The sequence below is a fragment of the Rhamphochromis longiceps genome, linkage group LG14 (assembly GCF_057381845.1).
Source record: "Rhamphochromis longiceps isolate RC_006_pf linkage group LG14, R_longiceps_female_GT1.1, whole genome shotgun sequence".
Taxonomy (NCBI): domain Eukaryota; kingdom Metazoa; phylum Chordata; class Actinopteri; order Cichliformes; family Cichlidae; genus Rhamphochromis; species Rhamphochromis longiceps.
In genome coordinates, this window is record NC_140570.1 from 17,766,181 (window position 1) to 17,784,909 (window position 18,729).

Consider the following 18,729-nt stretch of genomic DNA (forward strand, 5'->3'; position numbering starts at 1 on the left):
GTCAGTGTAAAGACGTTTAACAGCATAAATTAAAGAAGCACGGCTATGGAGGAGGCCATTATTAGCAGGAAAAGCTGTAAAACTTATAAAAAATGCAGTTAATCCAAAAACGTATGCCCTCCTTCATAGGGCCGGATTGAAGTCTTTGCTAGGCTGATTCTGGCTCCCAGGCCTTGCGTTTGGCAACCCTCCCTTAGTCTTTGAATGGAAGAAGAGTTAAAATATCTCCACCAGAAAAAAAGTTTTTGATCCAAGATTAGGCATAATCCTCATCTTAGAAACGAAGTTCAAGTTTTTGTCACAGTGACCCTGAAATCCTGTCTGCGCTTGTATGATCCTATCCAAATATGTATTGCAAGTGGCAGAGGACCTCAGCTGGTACTACTACTACTAGCTCAGACCTTGACCCGGCCACAGCACTGGGGTCAGCTCCAGTCATAGAGGATTGCTCTTTATGCCTGTCTTGCTGATACAGCGCACAGACAGACGGTACAATGAAGTGTCAGTGCATGGCCCCAAGAAAACTGGGGACAAATCAACAGAGATGAACTGGCCTCTCACACAGCCATCAGAAACACACCCACACATTCACTGTGACACCGTTTTCATCAGGTTGCTACATTTTACAAATGAAGCCATACTTAATTAATAAGTCAAATATCCATAGATAGAAATAAAGATGAAAATGAATGAATGAAAGACGTGTATATTTCTTCTATTTTTATGCCAGAGTTTCGATTCCACAGCGATGTGTTGTTGATAACCTTTAAAAAATGTCAAGACAGTAAAGAAAGTTGCAGAGAAGAAGATGCTGTAAAAAAAAAAAAAAAAAAAGGGAAAAAAAAGCAAGTGCACTTTGAAGGTAGGGTTACAACACTTTTGGGACAGACTGCAGATTTCTTATTGTCATAAACATCGACATGCTCCTTGATCAAAGACACACACTGCCCCCATTGTTTGAACCGCAGATGCAGGAGGAAGAAAAATACTTCCTGCAGTGCTCCTGAATACAGAGAAATCTATTTGTTTCAATTCCCTTTGAAAGAAACACAGCTGAATCAAGTTCTTGTCTGACAAATTAAAATCTGTGCACAGACCAAAGTGTTGCTTTGTGCTCATTGATTATGGGGTCCACAGTCAAAAGCCATATTTTCTCACAAAGGTAGTTTTCTTGTTTCTTGTTTGATGGAATACTTTGAACCTATTAACTGTGTTGTTTTGCTCTACCTTTGTAATTACTCGCAAAGCTAAGCCCGGGTTTAAATTTGCATTACAATGTAGCAAAAGCGCACTCAGAACTACACTTCCAGAGTTCTATGCAAAATAGCAGAGAAATTAGCTTGTAGGCATCGCAGTGCTAGGCTGAACTCAGTTTCTCACTAAATGACTCTTAATTCAGAGAGGCCTTTTTCTCGCTTTGAATACCGAGCAATTAGCATTCAATGCTAGAGGTGCCATAGATTGTGCTTTGGTATAGCACTGTAGACTGTAGAGCTTCTGGAAGAAAGGACGATTAATATTAATTTCAGTACAGGGGTGGCGAATCGTGGGAGGATGAAGTTGAGATGCATAGCATTTAGTGAGAAGTACCTACCACATAACTAGTTATAGAGGTAGAATACCTCTATAGCTAGGTGTCTATCACATATCTAGTTATAGTAGAAGAATACTCTATGCCATAACTCATTTTCACCTTATAGAAATAAAAGTCCAATAGAAAATATTTCACTTTAAGCCTTTGGTATTGTTGCGGATGCTGCCCTTCTGCGAAATACCGACAGGTCTGTGGTTAGTGTGGGAGAAAGAGACTGATTGAATGAGATAGAAAGAAAATATAGGCCACCTCAGAGCAGCCAGGGTCCTCTGAACAAAAAAACAAGTTCATCTTTTAGTCTGGTGGATGACAGGGTGATGTGGTATGGTACTCTGCCCGTTCTTTTAGATGGTTCAAAAGTCCTTGGCATTTCTGCAGCAGTAACAAACAAGCCGAGCCTGCACATGGGCTGATGTATGTTATGTTCATGTTACAAAAAGTTCCCATAGATCCATGCATTCGAAGCTGAAACTTGCAGCTCATGCCCCAGTTTTCTACTGCTTGTCTGAAAGCAAACCGAATGCAGAGAGGGAGACAAATGTAAAGTCAGTTTTCCTTATACTGTTCTCACTTCCCCCTTAAGACATAGTACTCTGCCATCAGTCATCTATTTGCTTCACTGTCACACAGGCATATGTTAGAGTTGTCCTGTCATGTTGCATTTTGTGAACTTTAAGATGGACCTGACCTGCTTTATGTCGCCGCGGGGTGAGGAAGCTGCAGGATGGCATGATGGGATGTGGGCTGGTGTGCAGTGTCCCAGCATGAGTCTCTGGGGCCAGGTATAAGTAAGTGCACACGTGATATGCAGTCATGTTAATACTTGCATGTTTCTATTTATTTCTTTATTTCTCTGTTGTCATCCTGTGCTTCCCTAGCATGCTCTGGTTCAGTTTCCCAACTCTCACTCCAACCGTGTGACTTAATCAGTCTGACAGACTCTGGGTGCCTGGGGAAAGTCTCTCTCTCTCTGCAGTCCCCTTTCTCCTCAAGTTTACGCGCTCTGTGACAAACTCATTCTGGCACCTTTCGAAATGCAGTGCTCTCTGTTGGATGGCCCTCCATGGTCTCTTCACACACACACACACACACACACACACACACACACACACACACACACACACACACACACACACACACACACACACTAAGCCTAAGTGCAAAACCTCTAGAGTACACGCCATACACAAAGCATTCATAGATGCACACAGGTACAAGGGGGAACACACAAACACAAGGCCGTACAAACACATAAATACACAAAGAATGTAGCTAAGAAGTGGGACGTACATTATTCCCAAGGCACTCATATTACGTCTCACACCCCTCTCCCATAAAAGCCCTCCTCATTCCTACGTAAGTGCTTCTGAAAGCCGCTAGCTTGCATAGAGAGGTAGCAGTTCCTATTACTGTTTTACTGTTATTGAATGACATTCTTAATTAGTTTTAATGAGAGTCTCGTGGTGTTTGACCTCTCATGTATTTTTTTAAAAGCAATGGGATTCTATGTCCACCATGTAGGCAAACCTTGGCTGAAGTCCAGCCTGGCTGGCTAACAAAGTGGAGTAGGGGAAAAAAAACAAAATACAAAAACCTTAGCTCGTGGTTAAGGATGTCCCTGCAGGGCTCGAATGCTTTACTGTTTAATTCAGCATCATAACAACACCCCATAGCATCAACGCTCTACTCGAAGAAGAAGAAGAAAAGAGAAAAGAAGAAAAAAAATTATTATTTTCGGGAAAAGCTAAATGATCTTCCTCCACCTCTTATCTTTTGGGACCTCTTTAAACTTTGACAGCACGTATTTTCTCTACTTCTACAAAAACCACTGTTGACAAAGCTTGCGATGGCTTTTCAAAAATCATAACCTAAGCTATGAAAGTAAAGAAGAGGGTGCAGGCAGGGTGGAGCGGCTGGAGACAAGTGTCAGGGGGGATTTGTGACAGAACGATAGTAGCAAGAGTGAAAGGGAAGATTTACATGATGATAGTGAGACCTGCTATGATATATGGTTTGGAGACAGTGGTGCTGACAAAGAGACAGGAGCCCGAGCTGGTGGTGCCAGAGCTGAACATGCTAGGATTTTCTTTGGGAGCGACCAGGATGGACAGGATTTGAAACAAGTGTATCAGATGGACAGCTCAGGCTGTGCTGTTTGGAGATTAAGTTAGGGAGGCAAGGTTGAGATGGTATGGACATGGGCAGAGGAGGGATAGTGGATATAGGACATAAGATGTTAAAGATGGAGTTTCCAGGCAGGAGGAAAAGAGGAAGATGACAGAGAAGATACATGGATGTAACGAAGGAGGACGTGCATTCTGTCGGAGTGACAGAACAGGATATTAGGGATAGGATGAGATGGTGGCAGGTGACTGCTGAAGGTGAGCACCTGAAAGAAAGAAAAATGTATACACACCTAGGGATGGGTACCGGTGTCCGGTGCCATGATGGCACCGGTTCTGACATAAACGGTAGTAACCAGACCGAAAAGCAGCGCACATTTCGGTGCTTTTTTTTCCTGAGCTGTGATACACTTCTAGCCAATCATTTTACGTTTCCGAGGATAGTAGGCGGGTCCAGGTACGTGCGTTCTTTTAGAGCAGAGCTACAGATCAAAAATGCCCAAGGCGAAGCGGTCAAAAGTCTGGCTGTACTTCACAGCAAAATATGCAAACTCAGCAGCCTGCAACAAGTGCTTTAAGCTGATACTGTGATACTGTCAAAGGAGGTAACACCTCGAATCCGATGAAACACCAGGCGACGCATAGCTTTTTTTTTTTAAAAGCCGAGAAATGCGCCGTATTTGATAGCTTGCTGCAAGACCTCACACATCTACTGCGGGTGTGGTGCCTGTTATTGGACCCGGATTTAGCAACATCCCCCAAAAACCCGAAGAGTAGAGTCCTGGCCCCTAGCCCTGCCAGTGTAGCAGAAATGATGACGGATGATGATGATGGCAGCAGCAGCCGTTCTTCTCTGCGTGAGTAGCTTCATGTTGTTCGAGTGTAATTTACGTTGAGTAGGCTAACCACGTTATTACATTAATGCATGTAAGGTAAACTAGCAAACATCATCATAGCTACATGCGGCTGTCTTCTTGTTTGATGGCAGATACTCTCTTCACCCTGGCCAAAAAGGCTAAAATGACCAAAGAAAAAGAGGGAAACAGCTAAACATGAGAGGTTTTTGGACAAAGCTTGTGTTTTTTCCATTGTTTAAGCACTGCTTCCAGCCAAGAGTGATACCATATATGCCCCATAGCTGCAGAAAAGGCTAACATTGTTATCTTTTTACAAAAAACCAGCTGAACATGAGAGGTTTTTGGACCAATGTTGTGTTCTCCATTCTTTAAGCACCGGTTTGAGCACCGTTTGAGCACCGGCACCGTTTCAAAAGTACCGATTTGGCACCAGTATCGGATAAAACCTAAACGATACCCATCCCTATACACACCTTTGTCATAGCAAATGAAAATAATACAAAAAATAAAGGGTGTCTTTAAGAGGATTTAATCTAGTGCTGCAGGGGAATATAAACCACTCAATTACAATGAAAGAACAAAACAGGTATTTGCAAAGGCTTGAGTCAAACCTGTGTGATTGACCTAAACTCTTCATGGGGCAAATTATTAAGGTCTGCTTCAATTACCTTTATTCTATCAAGCTTATCTGACTCTAATTCCTGTGCTTTGTTCCAGTTAACATCTCCATCTTGCCAAAGCAGGAGCTTTCATCCTGTCAAAATAAGTGTAATAACACTAATTGTGCACCTGACAGATCATATCCTCATGGGGTTACTGAAAATTTTGGAGCCCTTTAGCAATTTTTAGTTTGGTTCATTTTACTTATTTGTGCAATTTGCCTCTTTATTTATTTTTTTCAGACAGAATGGAGTGGTCTTGAAAGTGGACCCTCTCTGACCTGCCTTTCTTTCAAAGGTCTCTATGTGCAACAGCTTTCATACTGATGGTACCTGACAAACGTTTCCCCTGACATACCTCCCATCTCTTGTCGTTCTCTTCCACATGCCTAAGCTTTTTAATGACAAAGGCTTCCAGGCTTTCTCCGGCTTGGCTGAATTGGTGGAGCAAGGGTCCTACAGAGCAGAAAAATCAGCAGCAAAACAAGACAAAAGGGACGAGAAATGCAATGCAGAGAGGCAGATTTTGAGGAGTCTGATAAGGGACATTTTAGGTCTGCTCAGGATTCTCTCATTATTCTCCATTTTGAAAGGAAGCAATAATGAGAACAAAACATTTCCTATCTTTCAAAGTGGCAATTTGCCCATTTAATGCCTGTGCTATGTAGGCCTGACATCCCTTAATCCTCTCTCTTTGCACTAATTTCATTCTTTTTTCCTTTTATTTCTTGGCTGATAATTCTCACTTTATTTCCATTAAGCTTTGTTTGTTCACAGCGATCTGTTGCTGTAATTTATTAGAGCTGTCAGCTTAAATGATGTGGCATGCCGACACGGCCCAGCAAATAGTGGCTCCCCCTTTCCTTTTCTCCTTTTATGGAAAGCCGCCCTAGTTTTTCCCCTTTTTTCCTTGTTTTTTTTTTTCTTTCATAGAGGAAGAGAGAAACATTACAATTAAGATGGTGACATCGACCCACTGGTGACCATGCTCTGGGACCAGATGTCCTGTCAGAGAAATGCTGGCCGTCACCTCGAGGGAGCTCTGGGTTGAAATCTGGTTCATGTCTCAGTGGGGGAACTCTACAGATCCTGTTCCTTCATTAATTCAAGAATAACTCATTTAAGTTGTAGTCTCTGTTTTCTTTTCTTTTTATGTTGCTGGCATTCTTCAAATCGGCTCGATAACATAATACTGAAAGTCACTTGCAAATTCTCGCGAAGGAAAACTTCAGGACCTCTTGGCCTGAAAATTCTGCATTACCTATTGAGCCCAGTTTAAGCCGAAAGAAATGATCCTTTCACAAAAGCAGTCATTTGCTGTGCCTTTTAAATTGAGTCAAGATTGTTTCATTTATTTATTTATTTACAACCACCCCTACCACCACCCCATACACACATATACCCACACACACACTTCCTTAAGCCCCGGTTGTTTGACAGATGCCCGGCTATCAATGCTGCGTGAAGTACATGTCATTTTCCTCACAGGAGGCCTTAGAGGAAATGCGATCACAACGAGACCCCACAATCTTTACTGTTTCATTTTCAAGCCCGGGATACTGCCTTTCTCTCTTATTTCGTCCTGTACTTCTTTTGTACGAGGCAGCTGCTGTTTTTTGAGATGAAAGACTGTTTGGCAGTCTTCAAAGAGTCACAGAACTCTAAAAGTCACTTGTGCAGCAGCGCTGTTCATTCTCCTTTTTATATCCAATATGGAGGTGATGATCAAAAGGATCTGAGCTGAGGGAGAAGCTAAAAGATGTCTGCTTTGGAGTAAACAACAGCCATATCAATCCCCAGACCCACATGGGGCTCTGGTTTAAGTACTGTCCTTTAGCTAATGCCAGACACAAGTATTACTATTTCTGTATTTGAAAGAAACCTGTTATGGGAAAAAAAAGATTTAATAAGGAACAAGAGTGAGAGGAACTGATTGTTTTGAAATAAATAAATGCGTTTATTAAGCAGCCTGCCGCACCGATACTAAACATCTCATCTCATTTAGTGGAGGAATGTAAAATCATTAGGAGTCTGCTCATGAAGACTGACAGCAAATCCAAACCATTAACTCTTCCCTCAGTGTGGAGCACACCCATCTGGAAGAGAGTCTTTGGGCTGCAGGAGATCCAACATATATTTATGAGAAGGCTTCTCCATGTTTCAAATGAGGCTGTGTTGCAGTTGTGCAGCTGGTCTGAGCAAATTGCATCTTTTTAAATGAAAGCTGCATTAATAATGCATACTAGTAACCTGGGGAAAGTTTTGGGGCCACGCACTGGAGGTGATGGGGAGGGGGGTTTGGTTGAGAACTCTGAACATCCAACTGTGTGCTGCCACGATCATCCTTAGTTGCCCTGCTGCATTTTTAATGTCCTGCTGTGCCACTGTCACACAGGCTTGGGACAGGGGCAATGACTCCTCTCAACCAGATCATAGTGGGACATGAGCTAAAAAGTCACATAAGGGTATTCAGAAAAAGAATAATCACTTAAATGACTGTGCTACTTTGCACAGCGCAAACAGTACGGTATCCTTTGAAAACAAACATTTGGAAGTAGTCTGAACCAAAGCTGTTGAGACTAAGATAGGCAAACAATGCAAAGTAATAGAATTAGCATACAGCCAAAGTGAAAAATAATCACATTTGTGCTTGTTCGCACATATGCACAAATACTCTACTTAGACAACAAATGCGCTGGCATTAGGGATTAGGGCTGCAAGACACAGATATGTTTTAATTTCTGACAAGAAGGCCATTCCTTTAGAGATGGATTTATTTCCATTTTTTATGGCTTTGTTGTTCTGTCGTCTCCTCTCGTTTCCTTTCCTAAGAACTAGATATCTCTGTTTACCTTGGAAGGCATTGTGTTGTCATTACTATCATCTGGCTGCTATTAGATGGATAATGTTGCCTTAAAGCAGAGAGAATGTCCTCTAGTCATCCCAGAACAATACTGCTACGAAGAAGAACAGGAATTTCACCTAAGTACAACTTTACCACTTCACCAACACTCCACAGCATGTTCGAAAAGTACTGTTACGGGTAAAGACAAGGAATTTTGAAATGTAGATTTCATATATCATGAAACCAAACACTGCCTTCAGGGATTCTACAAATCTCTGCAATAACACTTTTCCCCCCAGATGCCTCGTGGTTATCAGTGATGTAATGGGATCTAAATTGCACTGAGCACTGTACCTCTCTAAACTGGATACACCTGTGATGATGACACTGTAGGGTAACCAGGGTGCCAGCAACTGACAGTCCATTTTATAGTGACTATCCGCTAGTCCTATTTCCTGCTCTTAAAGGAAGATGAGTTGACCATAGTGGACTTGCCTATTCGCCATAACTATCTTGCCTGATGTCAGTTCTTTACAGGGTGCTGTCCACTCATCCGTCATTACATGGGCCTTTCTGTAGTAACATTATCGCTTTAGATAAGGCTTCAATAAACTGCCACAGCTTTTAGGGCTCTCTCTCTTGCCACTCTAATCCAATCTATGATGTGGAGTCTGTCCATCATCATGCACCGCAAGGCATTTCCCGTGTCCCTGTGCTCTTGGTTGCACAAGAAATAATGGATGGCCTTGCCCTTGGTTCACGCCAAGGCCTTATGGTACCTTTTCAACTGTTTGTCTTCAGGTTGTCTTAAATGGATCTGCACTGTGGTATTTTGATTTGATTAAATCAGGTTTAAAAGGTTAGATATAGAGAGAGGGAAAGCATTTGCCGTTCCCAGTACTGTGAGCCAGTCCTCTGCCATTTAGCGTTGGGCATTGGCCAAAGGAAAGTGGAAAACTGAAATGACTTCTGTGCTCCTTTGTGATTTGCGCTAATGTCCCCCAGGGATTGAGCAATGACCACTGTGAATTCCCCCAGGACGCCAGCCAGATTGAAACCCCTGCCAACAGATTTGAAAGGATAGCAAATCATTTAAACTCCCCAATGTGCATTAGCATTTTTTTTTCATTGCCCAGGCCAGCCTCCACAATATTAAATTGCACTTGATAAAATAAAATAAAAATCAGAGAGTGCGACAAGAGCTCTTCAACCTCCAAATCAGCAAAGTGAATATTGGAGTGGCCACTAAAAATTAATTATACTTTAATTCACTTTGTTTACTCTATCAGGTTTCTGTCATCCACTCAAAGAACCCAGCAGAAAGAGAAAGGACTTAAGACAAAAGAGGAGCAACGGCCTTAAGAGGTGTGCGGTCGCAGAGACCCACAGCAGTGGAAAATATATAAGGATTGCCTTTAGCTGATCCTGTCTGTAACACCAAATTATTGCCGCGTATAAAAATAGGACTAGTATTAAAGTGGGCAGAGTGAATCCTAGCAGTGCCATGTAAAAAGAAAACAACAAAAGCACAGGCTAAAATCAATAGAGGCGTTTTTTGCTAGTTTTCTTTATATTAGGATATATTAATATTTAAGGATCAATACAAACCTTTATTTATAAAGTAGCATGTAATGAAATCTACAAATACTGGTCATTCCTTAACACTCAAGGTTTTCTTAACTATTATTGTGCTCAGCCAGCCAGATAATGCAAATGAGGTAATGAAATATATGCTTTAGTGTGTTTGCATATGAGTATTATGACAGATGAAGCTTTGCTGTGTAAACCACTGTTTAAGGTGCAATCAAAAGGTCTCATTGGGATTCCACATAATGTTGCATATTTTTTTTTGACCACTTCAGCACATTTGTGATTTTCATTACAGAGGAGTAGCACTACACTGAACCCCATGATCTCAAATACAAATTCAAGTTTAAGGGTCACCACCGTAACACAGCGTTGCACGGTGCCTTTACACGCAAACCTTTCCCATGTATTAGCATGGGAGGAGAACCTGAAGCAACGTATTGCTGCATAGGGTCACAGGGTCAAATATAGCCCCCAAATGGATGGGGGCTATATTTAAATTTGACATATTTGCTTTATAAATGCCAATAGAGGGATGGTGTTTTACCATCTCAAAAACTCTCTCACACACACACAGGCTGTCGTCAACTGCTCTTGCTTTCACAGAAACCAAAAGATAAATAGAAATGAAAGAAGATGGCACAGTGCCAACACCGAGGGGTTCTAAAAGAGTTTGGGAAAAGGGAGGGTATGCTAACACTGAGATCCCCACTACCGAACAGTCCTTTCTTCCCAATTGCTTAATTGTTTTAGTGGGACAGGCAGGTGGCTCAAAGCCCCATTTGGCATCTGGTAAAAAAAAAAAAAGAAAAGAAAAGGGAAAAAAAGCTCATCTACATCATGTATGAAAGTATTGGGGTGGGTGCCAGCATTAAACATGCACCCACCCCACCCCACTCCTAGGCCCCAACACCCACTAGTAGATTTCAAAAGTTTGGCTTGGCTCAAGAGCAAGTTTGTGCTGCTATTGTGTGAGATGTGCTTTGCTGAATAAAACATCTTTTGGTATCAGTGGCAGATCAAATAGCTTTTCAAAAAGCCATGCCTCTCACCACTGGTGCCTGGTACCACAGAGAGAACTGTTTTCCAACCCCGTTTAATAAATAGAAGCCACTGTGCTCATCCATTTAGCAACGTTAAGCACAATTTAGATGTATCTACGAAAATGGAAGCACACAAGCAGAGGAGGCATCTCACTACGGAGGCTGTCCCACACAATGATGCTTTACAGCAGTTCCCGTGAGTGTTCTTTATTATATTGGGGTCCAGACACCTACAACAGCCTCAAGGTTTACTTACAAATTAAAGTACTATACATTACTATCCATTGCCAGTTTTTAAAACATGCGCAGCAGTTGTAATGCCAGGCAGACACATCAACATCAACATTCACCCACAGGTGAGAAGCTTCTTTCTTCCTTAGATAGAGCCTGTACACGTTAAAAGGCTGATTTGCATTTATATTGCCATTCAGGGCTTGCAGCTGTAATTGCAGGAGCACAGTAAAAGTGCGCTGATGTACTCACATGTATACACAGGCGGACACAGAATGCATGTGAAGTGTCCGGTATGAAAACCTTTTCCTTGCGTCCATTGTTATGAATCTTTGGCATGAGAATGTCGGAACGACTACAAGGAGAAAGAGATAGGGAACAAACGGGAGAGAGGGGAGGAGAGCGAGTTCACCAGAGTGTAATATTGGGCTGTCCCAGAAACTTCCAGCCAAACACTAGGAAGTTGTTATCGGATCAGCAACCCAATTCCTCAAGTGACTGCTGTGCTGAAGCGTCACATGCATCTTAGGGGCCCCTTCCAAGCACAGCCTTTCACCATAAAATCGATGTATTGCTAGGCTGGTTTGCTAACAAATTCCCTGAGCAGTAAAACAACACAGGTACGGTGCTGCATCATGCTTGCATGCAATTTAATTAAACTTGGAGGTGAAGATTTGCAGAGACAGCACCACCCTAAGGAAAAATGGGCCAGAAATGTTAGGCAAAGACAGTCAACTATTTAAAAATAAAAAATAATCTTGTGTGACTAACACTCAAAATGAGGAATGCTTGGATTTTTAGCAAAATCCAATCCTGTGCCCACCTGATCATAATATCAAAGCAGCAATCTGTCATTTTCTTCAGATTCAAACTGCAACAGAGACAACATGCATGCACTTTGTTGATGTTGCAAACTAACTGTGAACTAACTAAACTGCTCAGTTGCCAGTAACAAAATGACAAGATTGAGCTAATAATTTCCTATTACTAATGTACTGGACGCAGGTTTAACTCAATGTGTTATTCGATCAAATGTCTGTGAGAACAAAGGGATGATCTGGAAAATGACTAAACAATAATCTCAAAGCCTTGTGGTCTTTTCTTATCTATTAAGTCATGCTCAGTGGTTTAATCCCAGGCATGCTAATGTTGAGAATTTTAAAATCCATGCATACATATATTCTTTGTGCTCACATTATGAGTGAGATGATCGATTTTTTTTCTCAAATGAAATTTGTAGAGTAAATCTGCAGAACCATGATGGGAAGAAAACATAATTGACTGTGAATTATATATTAAGGTTAAATGTAGGCCAAAATAAACACTAATCACAGGCAGTCGCTCTGTGGGAATGTTTTAAACAAAAGACTTATTCATGCCTCAGGTCTGCAAAGCAGTATGCTGACAAGTTAGGAACAAACTGCTAATCCCTACATTGTCTGAACCCGTCTAGCTATCAACAGCTATGTTCCGCAAGCAATTACAGATGCTAGCAGCAAGTTAAAAATATATCAAAACCACAGCTGGGAAAGACCCGGATTAAAGGAGGAAGGATACAGTCACGTTAAACCCATCAATATATTTCTTGAGGCCCAGTTATGCCAATGTTTACCCTCTCCAAGGAAAGATAACACAGTATGATCCAGCAGTGCTCTATATACAGCACCCCCACATCTGAACACACAGTCCTGTAGAGCTGCCTTGTTGTTTCCTGTGCATTAAACTGCAATTTAGAAGCCGGTAATCCTACCCATAATCTGTCACCAAATAAAATCCTGACTGGGGTTAGAGAGGGCTTCCACATGCTTCTTCAGCATTAGTGAAGTATCGATATTGTGGTATTATTGCGCTGGTCTATTTAAAAAACTTCTCTGTTCTCCGAGGATAAAGTCTCAGAGGGACGGAGACATGACAAGAAAGAGCAGAGTGAAGAAGTGCAGCTGCTAACCCTGACTTCACAGGTGACCCAGCGATCACAACAGCATCTGGTTGAATTACTTAACACTGCCACCCAACAGACATGTAATCCGGGATAATGCCCTTTTGCTGAGTGCTCCAATCTGGATAAATTCATCCCAGAGGAATGGGATCCAGCAGCGGAGACTCGGAAAGAGAGGAGATGAGGGCCTTGGGGTTTTGATTGGTTGGTACTAAAGAAAACTGGGAAGAGCGTCTAGATAGATAATGAGGCCCAACAGTAAACAGCTTGATTTTGTTGACAGACTGACTGACGGCATGAGAGGAGCAGATCATTGCCTGGTTTTCCAAGAAGGCTCTGAACTAATCATTTTCCCTTCCCTGGCTGACCTGAATCCTGGCAGACTCGAAATGAGGTTTTCATCCAGACCATAGTCACTGGATAAACGACACTTAGGTTTCACATTTTAATATTTGTAAACATGTATGTCAATATAATATTATCTTAATATATTTTTCTTCATTTCTCTATTCGAACAACAATCAACAAAACTCTGTTTTTAATCTTTTTTCCTTCTTTCTTTCTTAGAAATAGCATCTCTCTTTAATGCCAAAAGTAATTCCTAACATTGAAGCATTACAAGTTCCAGCTGTCCAGCAGCAGCCTCTTAGATTATTTATTCATATGTTTACTTATTACCATAAATATCCAACAGGGCATTCGGCTCAGAGGGATTACAGTGGGCTTAATCTATCGTGGCATAGAAATGAGCAGGAGTCACAGTGGATGAGGTGACTTAAGCTGGCTAGCCTTAATGGGACATGCAACACAAACAAGGCAACAGACTGCATGCCACTGGGCTCCATCATGAACTGGTGACATCATCCGTCACTCACTACATGACTGTCACGGTTAGTGGAAAAGTCATATGACCTGGACAAGGCAAGGACGTGCTTGCGACTCATACCATGCATTTTAGTAATCCTGTACCGTTTCAAAATACAGACAATGCTCACGACCAGTACAGGAGGCTCTTGAACATATGACTTCTAGAACAGCATGTTGGAAAATTTACACCGTTTTTAGCATTCCAATAGAACTGGGGTAAAATAATTAATTACCTCTGAGTTATTATAGTCATAATCCATGCATTAGACAGCAGAGTGTGTTGCTTACAAATAACTATTCATAATAATGAGGCTGAAAATTGGTATTTCTGTTTGAGTAGTGTTGTGCAGAGTCATGAGCTGTATTTCTTCCCCTCTTTCCCTCCCCTCTCTGAAGAAGCAAGAGTGATTTCCCATCTATAAAAAATCCACATATCCAAACATGACATAGAAAAGACATTTAATTATACTTTGGTGGAGAAATATGTATCAAAGCCTGCCGCCCATGAAAAGCGGATTTAGAGTCGTCAGACAGCAGTTAATAGACAGTAGTAAATGAAAAAGGGGGCTGTTGGGGGGGTACTAAGACGTGCTTTCCAGGACTAAGAAACAGCTTAGTCTGGCTTGGTGGCAAAATCAGGAGTTCCGACACCAGATATATTTAAGTGGTGGGAGATAATGAAGGTGACGGGGGTGGGCAGCAGATTTAAGGAGATTTTAAGATTGGGATTTTCATTCCTGTGCAGCAGCAACACCCCTAGTGGCTAAAACCCACATTAAAGATACCCTAACAGAAGACAAAAGATTAGACACTTTGTATGTTGATGTCACATTGTGAAGAGAAAGGAAATTACATGAAAAAGGGCAGGGAAATACAGGCAATGAGAGGGATATAAAAAAGGCTGTACACTTAGCAATGTTTAGTTTTTCTTTTGGTCATTTTCTTCGGAGTCTAGCACATTCAATAGGAGGAACTGCCCCTTTCCAACATATTCAGCTTTTGCCCTACACAGACAATCAATCACCCAAAGTAAGAGGGAAAAAATTCAAATAAACACAAAGAGTCAAAGAAGGACACTCAGTGAGTACATGACAGGGAAATGTGCCACTGCAAGGTGAGGAGTGAAATCGCAAACAGGCTGAAGAATATGAGAGTTGCTATACGGTGGATTAGACGGCAGGAGAAATGAGGAGCGGGGAGGTGGTATGAAGGGATGGACTAGGGCCTGGAAGAGTTTGGCCTGAGGTGAATGTGTTCCTGGAGACTGTCTCCCAGATTTCTGACTGGAGCTGTGTCATCTGTCACTGGCTGAAGAGGTGACAGCGAAAGAAAAGGTGCCCTAGATGCGATAACAGTGCAGTCAGGAATGAGAGCAGCTCACAACAGCTTTCCCTCTCTCCTTATTCTCCCCCTCTCCGTCTTGTTCGCTTTGGACCATTTACTTCTCAAAGTTGAGAGAGAGAGAGAGACAGAGAGAGAGAGAGAGAGAGAGAGAGAGAAAAGGAAAAACTGCTCAGCGCCACTCGTTTTGGACTGACTCCTCTCTCTCTCTTGCTCTCTTTCTCGCTGTCTCACAGGATAGCTGCGTCAAAGTGTATGCCTGCAATGGCCACAACTCCCCACTGTCCCCCATGTTCATAAAAACAAGATTGTTTTTCGCAGCTTTCTGCTGACACCGGCTCGACACATAAACAGAGCCGTAATTTGTACAACAACAGTAAGCTTCAGGGAAGCACTTTTTTCTCCCAAGAGGCATGAATAGAGAAGGTAGGCTGTTATCCCCCGTTTACCTGGCAGGGAAAGTGGTATTTTATATTATGGTAATAACCAACTGTGCTGAAATGCACAATCCCATCTCATTCCAGTTGTAGCAATCGTCTCATTCCAATTGGTATATATGAGATTTGGTGCTAGTTGTTCCCCACAACTGGGGCTAAACCTGCGATGATGGGAATGAAAATGTTGAGATTTAGGAACAAAACAAAATGAGATCTTCTAATGTTCAGTGTTGAATGTCTTCCACAGCTTTAGTTTTATCTACACCAGACATGGAAATCAAGTACAGTCAGAATATACTGCTTAAGTCAACTGCAGATAAAATACTTAGCAGATGCATAACAAAGTGGGAGATACTAATGAACGATCATGTATTTCTGCATCACAATAAGCACAGATGGCACAGAAACACTTATGGAATCAGGGGAAAAGAATACAGCAAAGCAGCACAATCAGGAATAGCATCGTCTACGGTGTTTGATGGACCACAACTTTCCATTCCCAAAGCCAAGAGAGAGAAAGACAGAGAGAGAGAGCGCTTCCACTGCTCCAACTGCCCGTTGTTTCAATTTACACAACTAGCGCTACCGTATCCCGAGACATATGCTGTCGTGAAGAGCACAAACCATAAAGACGCTTCATCTGCAAAAGCTCTACCCCCTGTTAAAGCATGAGAGAAGCCGAGAGGGGGCTTAATTGCTCCATCAGTCAGTTTCAAATAGGTCTGTTATGATATCATTATTTTCTATTTGCCTCTACATGAAAAATAAGTCAGCTGAAAAGAAATATAATCACAGCAAATTGCTGCGTTTGACGAGCAGTGCATTTTTTTTGCCCCCCTATGCTATAGACTATAAATCATAATGTGAAACAGCTGAATTCAGTGCAGAAGAAAATGATGTTGTTTACCAAGTTTCATTTACAGCTGCTGTTTTATCAGCATGTTACCAACTTTGAGCTGTCAGTTTCCGAACAATGTGTCAACAAACTGAGATCTCAGGGGTTTTTTTGGTTTTTTTTTTTTTGTATTGGGGTTTTTTGCAGTTTCTGAGCTGTGGTTTAAAACAGAAAATAAAATAAAAAAATAAAAAGGTCACAATTACAACTCCCCGTGGGAAACAACTAAAGGCACACAGACAGGCATTTGTTCAGCCACTGCCTCTTTAGAATACAGCCCAATGTGACGGGGGTCAAACCGCTGTAAAGAGGTGGTGAGTTATTGGCTCTTGCTCCCTGTAGTATAAACCAGCACACTCATTAACGGGGGGGGGCATGATGCTGCAAACCTTCCAGCAGGAACTCTGACAGTCTGATTCAGCTCTGTGTGTCTCTGCGTCTCCCAGCGCCACAGAGGTGTTACACAGAGTCAGACTTGTGCACTACTTTACTCACTTCTATTGTTTTCCAAAGACAACCACCTGGTGGCAAGCAGGGGAAACAACTAATCCATCCTCATTCTGTCCACAAACAGACTGTCTAGGAATAAAAATAACAACAGCAGATACTGTCCAAAGGGCTGGGGTTGCCAAGCTATCCACATGGGTCTGCCTTCTGAAGCACTTTACCGTTAACTTTCCTCTCTCTCTCTACATTCTTTTCACCAAGACCCCCTCCTCCCTTTAGCTGAAGTCAATGTGGAAAGGGCTGTCAGTTCAAAACAATGTGACTCAGGAGTGAACGCTCGACTGAACTGGACTGGGTTTAGGGGGCTTTGTTTGTGTGTGTCTGCGTGTGTGACAGGAATAACAAGCCCACATAGGAAGTATTTAACTTGTCTTGCCTGAACAGCTATGAGCAACTGACGGAGAAAAGTGCAAACTGCACTATTTAACCTCCACTACAGTCATACAGACTTTGTTTTTTTTCCCCTTCTTCTTTTTTCTCTCTCTCGCTCTTAATTCTCTCCTTTCTCATTCTGCATCAGACATCACAGCGCACACGGGAGCGCTATATCAGAAACAGTTTTTTGTTTTTTAAAAAGGAAGAAAGAAAAGCACGCAGATGGCACAGCAACAAGCGCAAGAAAGACGTCGCAGCAGCAAGACATGGGTATAAAGAAACAGTTCTCAGCCAGCCAGTCACACACAGACACACACATAGCAATCATGAGAACGAGAGATGTGATGAATTAGCAACTTTAACGTGAAAAAAAAAAACTTACCATGTCCGTAGATCCACGGGAGCAGCAGAAGGACCCAGAGGATCATGACTGCGGAGTGGAGAGGGGCAAAACCTACGAAAAACAGTAGGCGAGTGTGAAATTGAAGTTGGCAGGCAGAAACACATGCACGAGATGAGACAGTGCTCCTCTGTGCTGCTGGGGGGTGGTGGTGGTGTGGGGGGGATGCTACAGTCCCTCAGTGGAGTCTTGTTTTACCAGAGGAAAGCTGGTTGTCTGTCTTCTGTCCTCCTCTTCTTCTGGTCCTTCTTCTTCTCTCTCCCTCTCCTGTCTCTCTGTGTCTTTTCCCTCTGTGTGTCACTCTTGAGTGTAGCCGGTTGTCAGCTCTGCCTTTGCGCGCTCTCTTTGTGGTGTGAGCTTGTAGACTTTCTGTGTCTTCGCCGCTGACTCTGAGAATACACACTCGCTCACTCTGCCTCTGTCGCTCGCACGGTTTCTCTTTGCCCATCCATTCTGAGTGCCTTCAGCCCTCACTTGCCCGCTCTCTCTCTCTCTCTCTCTCGCTCTCTCTCTGTTGCTTTACCACAGCAGACCCTGTCAGGGGATAGAGCTCCACTACTAGACTCCTCCCTCCATCGCTCTCTCTCAGCCTGGCTGTCTGGGTGGCTGTGTGCCTGAGTGAGAGTCTGGGAGGCTTGGGTCTTCACTCTGGGAACCAGAGCTGCCATGGGAGAGGGTGCAGCTCCAATTAGAATGAGAATAGGAGGAGACCTCTGTAGCTACAAATTATGCAGACATTCACAAACAAAAACTGCACTTTCAGCCCCTCCTCCCCGTTAAGACCTTTGTCCTTTTGTACATCCCTTTTTTGGATTCTTTAGAAGTGGATTTTGGAATCTGTAGCTTTTTCTCTGTGAATGAATGAAGACCAGATTAACATTCACCACCAAAGCCGTATGATTCATTAGTATCCAGTTTTTATTAAGGGGGAATTAGATTCATAGTCACTCATTCAAGGAGATATGATGCAAGGCACCATAAAATAGTCAAATGCACTGCATGCTTACTGACAAGTTCTCCTAGTTATGC

The 18,729-nt window shown here is 42.4% G+C and overlaps 1 protein-coding gene across 9 annotated transcripts in view; it reads right to left on the reverse strand.

The window, feature by feature from the left end:
- The window catches only part of kirrel3b (kirre like nephrin family adhesion molecule 3b), a 165,876-nt gene extending 147,584 nt beyond the window's left edge, over nucleotides 1-18,292 (reverse strand). For 6 of the 9 annotated variants that reach the window (XM_085379759.1, XM_085379755.1, XM_085379758.1 and 3 more), the window contains exons 1-2: nucleotides 17,899-18,292; nucleotides 17,683-17,754 (exon numbers count right to left, since the gene is read on the reverse strand). In XM_085379759.1, the coding sequence (XP_085235885.1) occupies nucleotides 17,683-17,754; nucleotides 17,899-18,148 (322 nt within the window). In that variant the 5' untranslated portion in view covers nucleotides 18,149-18,292. The remainder of the gene's footprint in view (nucleotides 1-17,682; nucleotides 17,755-17,898) is intronic. The other 3 variants (XM_085379760.1, XM_085379756.1, XM_085379754.1) reach the window with 1 other exon arrangement.
- Nucleotides 18,293-18,729: the final 437 nt, after the last annotated feature.